Source organism: Tupaia chinensis, unplaced genomic scaffold, assembly GCF_000334495.1.
Source record: "Tupaia chinensis unplaced genomic scaffold, TupChi_1.0 Scaffold000098_3, whole genome shotgun sequence".
NCBI lineage: Eukaryota > Metazoa > Chordata > Mammalia > Scandentia > Tupaiidae > Tupaia > Tupaia belangeri.
Window position 1 is genome coordinate 2,519 of NW_006159562.1, and position 8,019 is coordinate 10,537.

The window sequence follows — 8,019 nt, forward strand, 5'->3', positions numbered from 1 at the left end:
CAAGTAAGCTTATATGGCACATGATTAAGTTCCGCTATTTCATATTTCTGAATTATGCTTTCTGTTAATTCCAGCGCATTATATTCATGCAGCAGCAGTAGGAAGCATTGGTTTTTACGTCCATCCTCTTGGAAAAGCAACGCAACGTCAGAAACATTTAGCTGGAGTCATCTTCTATCATTTGAGAATGTGATGCTCTAGTTTAAGGAATCAAGTCTATGTCTAAGAAATCTGGACGGTTTATTTGTGATATACAAAACATATCTATATATGTCTATTCAAGTCCAGTATTTGATCCGGCTTTCCCCTATCCTTACGTTGAAAATTTCCAACATATATGGCTTGTCCTAAGCACAAAATCCTGAGCCAGGGGATACCAGGTAGTGAATTATCATGGTAGTAGCACAGTTTGCTTTTACAGTCTGTTCAGGAGTCCATGGATTTATCTGAAGTTTAGTCCGATATCTTAGCTGTAGTGGGTGTAGTCGGGGGAGTCACAGTGTGTCCAAACCCTTGGTAATGCCCCATGGGTGAAGGCGGCATGGAAGAGGCAATGGAGACCGCATCTTGTGATGAGGATGACAGCAAACTTGTATGTTCATTTTGCTCTTGTTCCTCGGGGAAAAATTTTTTCCTATGATGTCCTCTGACTGTCCGTCCTTTAAAGCAACATAAAGGTTTCCATGTTAGGTAAAAGTTATTATGACCATTAAAAACTTAACATGCTAGAAATAATCTTTTAAAATTTGTACTAGCTCATTTTTTAATTCGTGAGAAGGCACATGCACTCATCAGACACACACACACACAGAGGGAAAGTGAGAAAGCATGCCCCTAAGGGACTGGCTACACCACAATCCCTTCTTCTGTCTCCTCTTGGGATTTTTGGATATGCACCCCCTACACATGCTTGGTGTGTTGGTCAGCCACGAGGTTTGAGACCTGAACCATGCAGCTGGCCATGTGTGATCCAACCACCCTAACCGCCAGGCTGCCGGCTGCCCTCCCACCCCTTCTTATTAATTTGTCAGTAGGTGCACATCCTTGCCAGGAAGAGAAAGGGGTGGGAGAGATGAAAGAAGAAAGTACCATTTACCAGGCATGGTCATGCCACAATCCCTCTCACTCCTTTACAGGTTTGGGGGCATGCATGCATACATACCCAGCATAGTTCAGACCCAGCAGCCGGGTCTGAATGGAAACTCAGACCATGCTGTTAGCCACGTGGAATCCAGCACCCTAATCACCAGGCTACAGGTTGGCTCGCAGTTGGTTGAGTTTTTACAGGCTTTCGAGAAACAGGGAGATTCCTACAAGGATCTTTATCATAACTTATCACATGATCATATGCTATGTGCTCTTTGTAAGCTAGCCTCGAAGAAAATGTGTCTTTGTTTCACACTTCCTATTTACCTCTTGTACTCCCCAGCTTTACTTCTTACGTTTTGGTAAATTTTGTGTATATTCAAGGTACACAACATGGTTATTTAGAAGATGGCTACACATAATAAAAATGTTACTATAGTAAAACAATTTAACAGATCAATGATACAGAGTTACAGAGGTTTTTATTTTTTGTTGTTGATAGTTAAAATCTCATTTAGCAAAATGAGTAGAATTTCACTCTAGAAAATTAGGATTTTAGTACCTACTGTACTAAAAAGTAGAATTTTAGTACCTACCAGTACTACCTACTAGTACTTACTAGTACTGTAGAATTTTAGTACCTACCAGTACTACCTACTAGCACTTAACTAGTACCGTAGAATTTTAGTACCTACCAGTACTACCTACTAGTACTTACTAGTACTGTAGAATTTTAGTACCTACCAGTACTACCTACTAGCACTTAACTAGTACCGTAGAATTTTAGTACCTACCAGTACTACCTACTAGTACTTACTTAGTACCGTAGAATTTTAGTACCTGCTAGTTCTACCTACTAGTACTTACTGGTATGGTAGAATTTTAGTACCTACTGTCCTCATATTGTATAGTAGCTCTTATGTGCTAGTTTATCCTACATATGTGCTACTCTGTATCCTTTTGCCTGCATCTCCCCACATTCTCTCTAGTGTCACCCCTCCCAATAACCACTGTTTTATTCTGTGGGTGTATCTGAATCTTTGTATTTTAAGATTCCCACATATTTCTGAGGTATGCAGTACTTTCTTTCTGTGTCTGCCACATTTGACTTTGCATAATGTCCCTCTAGGGTCATCCACTGTGGCAATCGGCAAGATCTCATTCCTTTTTTAGGGCTGAATAATACTCCATTGTATATATACCTAGTTCTTTATCATTTATCTGTCACCACACACTTAGGTTGTTTCCTAGTTTGGCTATTTGAATAAAGATGCAATAAAGAGAAAAGTGTAGGGGCCGGCAGGTGACGTAGTAGTTAGGGAAGTGGCTTAAAATTCATGCAGGGCACATGTGCATGCATGCCCAAATCCTGAGAGGAGAATGGAGAAGGGACTACAGGGTGGCCATCCCCACCCCCACCACCCCCGGGGGGTGATTTGTCACTTTCTGTCTCTTTGGTGAGCACACGTGCCCCATAGCAAAAATCTCTCCTTCCGGAAAAAAAAAAAAAAAAGAAATACAGTTTGCATATATTGTCTTTGTAACTTATAGGCTGTCATTTCAGTTTGTTGATAGTTTCCTTTGCTGTACAGAAGTTTTTGTTTACTGTAGTTCCACTTATTTACTTTTCTTTTGTGGCCTGAGCTTTTGGTGTAGCATCTGAAAAGTCATTGCCAACGTAGATGTCCAGAGACTTTTCCTCCTAGTTTTCTTCCAGGAGTTTTATAATTTCTAGTCTTACTTGGATCTCTTATTCTCTTTGAGTTGATTCTTGTGTGTGGTGAAAGGACACAGTTTTATTTTATTGCATGTGCATTTTTCTCACCATCATTTATTAAAGCGTCTCTTTTCCTCACTGTATCCTCAGTGCCTTCATCAAAAATGAATTGACTGTGTAAGTTTGGACTGACTTCTAGGCTTTCTATTCTGTTCCACTGGTCTTTGTTTCTATGCCAGCACCATACCATTTTGATTACTGTAGCTTTGTAACATGGTTTTAAGTCAGGACGTGTCATGCCTCCATATTTTTCTTTCTTATGACTGTTTTGGCTATTCAGGGGCTTTTATGTTGTCATTCAAACTTTTGGGTTGTTTTTACTATTTCTGTGAAGAATTCCCTTGGGATTTTGGGAGAGATTATATTGAATCTGTATATTGTATTGTTGTTACGGACATTTACAAAATATTAGTTCATCCAAACTATGAGCACAGGATATCTATTTATCAATGTCTTGAATTTCTTCCATCAGTATTTTATAGTTTGCAGGTACAGGTCTTTCATTTTTGTATCCTGCAACTTTACAGAATTCATTGACTCATTCTATGTGTTTTTTTCTTTTCCTTGTTTTTTTTTGACTGTGGGGATTTTTTTTTCTTTAATCTGTCTGCTACTATAAATTAAACATTTCTGTGGAAAATAATAATGGGCTCTTTGTACCTTAGTTATTGTGACATAGTGGAGCATGCTCCTTTACTTACATTAAAGTTATACCCTGTGAGATCTACCCTAAGGAGACAACACTGTCAGATATTTAATTGATTTTAATACACCTAGCCTTCTGAACATCATAGCTTGGCCTGGTTTACCTCCAAATGTGCTCCAGACACTTATGTTAGCTTAGGGGTGGGCACATTCTTTTAACAGGAAGCCTATTTTATAATGGCATTATAATAAGAAAAAATGAATCAAAATCAAGAATGAATATGGATCACTCTTGGACTAATATAAAGGTGAAAATCAGTCAAAGCATAGTAAGTTGGGGACAGTGTGTGCACACATACATGTTTAATGCACAGGTTTTGAGAAAACAATACTCATCTTTGCTACTTGCAGCAGTACGCCGTGGGACTCTGTTTTATTTTCATTACCAACTGTTAAACACGACTCAGTGCCTTGTGATCAGCAATTAGTGCAACCCCATTCTAAGTAATACATTTTTCCCACATAGCACCTACATGTCTTCTGATTATGGTTTAATGAATAATTAAGACCATTTGGCCAAGATTTACATTTGCTGCCACATTAATAGCGTAGAGGGAAAGTGGCTTTTTTTTTGACTGACTTCTTTTTTGCTGTGCCTCTAATCAATAAAACACTAAGGGCTTATTATTGAAGAATGAGAGACATTAAAAATTGCAGGATGTAAATGATAAACTTGTATTTATTGAAAGACACGGCATTGAGAAATAGGGAAGGAAATGTTAGGTAAGTTTATATGGCACTTGATTAAGTTCCACTATTTCATATTTCTGAATTATGCTTTCTGTTAACCCCAGAGCATTACATTCATGCAGCAGCTGTAGGAAGCATTGATTTTTATGTCTGTCCTCTGGGAAAAGCATGCAACGTCAGAAACATTTAGCTGGAGTCATCTTCTACCATTTGAGTAGGTGATGCTCTAGTGTTAAGAAATGAAGTCTGTGGGGACCAGCAGATGGCAGAATGGCTATGTCGCTGGACTCCCACATGGCCGACCGTGGTTTGACTCCCGGACCAACTTCAAACTCATACCAGGAGCGTGTGCATGCTTGCCCAAAATCCCAAGAGGATAATGGAGGAGAAGGGGTTATAGTGTGGTCACCGCCCGCCGGGAATTATTTCCTCCCTTTTGTCTTTCTATCTCTGTCTCTCTGGCAAGCACACGCATGACCCTATAGCAAAATCTCTCTCTCAAAAAAAAAAAAAAAGTCTATGTCTAAGAAATCTAGACAGTTTATGATTTACTAAATGAGTCTGTGTATATATGATCTATGTCTAGTAGTTATTCCTGGTTTTCCCCTATCTTTTTGTTGAAATTTCGTATCACTTGTGGGATGCCCTAAGCACAAATTCCTGAGCCAGTGGATACTAGGTAGTTAACAGTAGCAGCACAGTTTGCTTTTACATAAAACCCTGTTTAGGAGACCATGGTTTCATCTGAAATTAATCAGATATTTTAGCTGTATAGTTAGTTTGTCCGAAGCCTTGGCAATGGCCCAGGGAGAAGGTGTTATAGAGGAGACAGCATAATGGCACCAAACTTGTATGTTGCTTCTGTTCTTCAGTTAAATTATCTTTCTAAGATTTCCTCTGACCATCCATTGAAGTAGCCTACATGTTCCAAAGTTAGCTAAAAGTTCTGTTATTTTTGCCATTATAAAATTCCCAATTTAAAAACAAGCTCCATACGTCCTTCTCTCTCATCTTTCTAAATTTGAAGAACCTCTACCTTGGTATAGATTTAAACATCTTTTCATCTCTTCAATAAATACTAAGTTGTCTTATTAGAAGAAATCCAGCCTGCTATTAGAATGGATCAAATAGGTGGTACCGGGCCAGCCTGTGATGGGGTAGTTACGGTGGCTGGGTCACACGTGGCCGATGACATGCTTTTATTCCTGGACTCGGCAGCTTGAAAAACACTTGTGAATGCGTGCCCTAAATCCCGAAAGGAGGGAGAGATGGAGGAGAGGGGATCGCGGCGTGACCATGCCCTATCAGGAGTGCTTTCTCATTTTTCTCTCGCTCGCGCTCTCTGGTGAGTGCATGCACCTTCTGGCCGATTGAGATGTAGGAATAAACTGCCGGTACTTACCAACATGCCTTACTTGCTCAGAAATGTCATCTCTGATATCTGAAACATCCCACATGGCAAGAAAAGAATCAAAGCATGAGCCTTCTTCTGCTTCTTGGACATACGGTTTATAGGAGAAAGTGTAGTGATGAGCAATAGCAGCCAGGAACATCTCAATACAGATAATGAAATCCTGTAATGTCAACAGCAACAAAGGGCTCAGTATCTCCAGATTTAAACCTACTTTTCTAAAGTGCTTTTTCTAAGTACATTTCAAAGTACCTAAGTAGCAACAGCAATTTCTTTTTCTTTTCAGATCCATTTTTCCATTAAAAAAAATAATAATAATTATATATGATCTTTCCAAAAAATGCCCAAGTGCCAACTTTTAAATCTATTTTGGGGCCAGTCTGTGGCCTGGTGGTTAAGTGAGCTGGTTTGAATCCCAGACCTGGTGACTTGAAAAAAATAGCAGGTGCACATGCAGAAAATCTCTACAGGAAGGAGAGAGGGAGGACATAGGGCATGACCATGCCCCATGGAAGTCCTGTCTCGATTTCCCTTTCTCTGTCTATCTCAAATAAGAGCATGTGCCCTCTGGCAAATTAGAAAAAAAAAGTGAAGTTTAGTTTGTACTACACCCTCAGTCAGACATTTCTTAGCACAGTATACTGCACTGTCAATGTGCTACTCAAGGACTCAGAGGAAAAATACAAAAAGAGAAAATGAACTAGGAATGACAAAATTCAGATTTTATTCCTGCTTCTGCTACAAAGCAGTAACTGTGGCCAATATCCCTTAGGATTTCTCAGTAATAGTAGTCTCATAGCCTGAATGTTGTTGAATTTAGTGGAGATGTATGTAAAAACGCTTCTACTGGGGCTGGCAGGTGGTGTGGTGGTTAAGAGTGCTGGACTCCCACATGGCTGACTGTAGTCTGAGTCCTAGACCTGGCAGCTTGCTTTCTCACTTTCCTTTTCTCTTTTACTTTGTCCCTCCCTGGTCAAATTTAAATAAATAAATAAAAATTTAAATAAAATAATTCTTAAAAAAAAAATGCTTCCACTGAGTTCATCGTTGGCAAAACTTACCTGGAGTCCTGTAGCCACTGCTTCTACAGTTTGCCACTCCCATGTGTGATTTTCTGAGATGACTCCAACTTTAACCAGCAAAGCAATCACTACTGCTTGCCTGTATGTTAGGAAAAGGCAAAGGACAAATCGGTATCAAGCATAAAACGAACAGTTGTTTTAAAAACATGCTATTTAAAGAAGTTAAACCCTAGTGCAACCCTGAGGACCCTACCACTCTGCCTTCATAGAAGAAACTGTATTTCATGTATCTATTTGTTTTGCAAATTTATCCTTTTAATAATCTTTTGTCAGATGAATTTGATGATGTATTCTTAGAACTTCAGTACTTGGTTTATATATCTTTAGTTTTTGTTTGAAAGTATATACAAGTAATTAAAATTTTAAGTTCTATAGAAACAGTATCTAATACTTTGTGTAGTAGGCAGTTACATGAAATAAAGGACAGATACTTGAATATTATGTATATGTGTATTAATTAAGTAATCAGATTATTTTTTAAAATAGTCATTCAAAACCAATCTTATTAAAAATATTGGAGCCAGGAGACAAGCCCAGAAGGTGTCTGGCTCCAGGACAGGGAGTTATACTGAGCGTTTCAGTTCAATCTAGGGATATGGCCCCAGGTTAAATTTAAACAGCAAATAATGAGAGAGCTTTTCATAGTTTTCTATATAGGAATATTCAGTTTAATCTTGCGGTGACAGAAAAAATTAGGAATATTGTAAATATCACCAGGAGGTTAGTTAAAATGTTATATCCTCACAATAGAGTAGTAAGGAAACCCCCCCCCAAAAAACCGAAAGCCCAAAACAACACCAAAATTTTATTTCATTTTACTGAATAGAACTGTCCACAACAGATTGAACATATTGTTGAGTTTTATGCATTTTCATAGCATAAAACCAGTTTTGTGGCATTTTATGTATGACTTATGCAACAAAGTGTTGATCATTCTTTCTGGGTAGTAGGATCTCAGGAATTTTTCTTGTTCTTTTCCTTTGTTGTATTATTTCTATCTTGTTACATTGAGTGTATTTGTTTCTTGCACCCCTATTCCTCATGCTTCTACCAAACTTGTTTCTAAACTTGTTTCCCTTTATTATTAAACTGCTTTCTGTTTAAAAAATTAATTACTAGGACCAGCAGTTAGCGTAATGGCTATGTCGCTGGACTCCCATGTGACTGACCGCGGTTTGAGTCTCGGACCTGGTGACTTAAATTCACGCCAGGCGCATGTGCATGTGTGCCCAAGATCCCATGCGGAGAATGGAGGAGGAAGTAGTGCA

The 8,019-nt window shown here is 38.7% G+C and overlaps 1 protein-coding gene across 1 annotated transcript in view; it reads right to left on the reverse strand.

Moving 5' to 3' along the window:
* Nucleotides 1-6: 6 nt before the first annotated feature.
* The window catches only part of TMEM184C (transmembrane protein 184C), a 31,114-nt gene continuing 23,101 nt past the window's right edge, over nucleotides 7-8,019 (reverse strand). The window contains exons 8-10 of the mRNA XM_006143453.3: nucleotides 6,731-6,830; nucleotides 5,661-5,832; nucleotides 7-659 (exon numbers count right to left, since the gene is read on the reverse strand). Of these exons, the coding sequence (XP_006143515.1) occupies nucleotides 454-659; nucleotides 5,661-5,832; nucleotides 6,731-6,830 (478 nt within the window). The 3' untranslated portion in view covers nucleotides 7-453. The remainder of the gene's footprint in view (nucleotides 660-5,660; nucleotides 5,833-6,730; nucleotides 6,831-8,019) is intronic.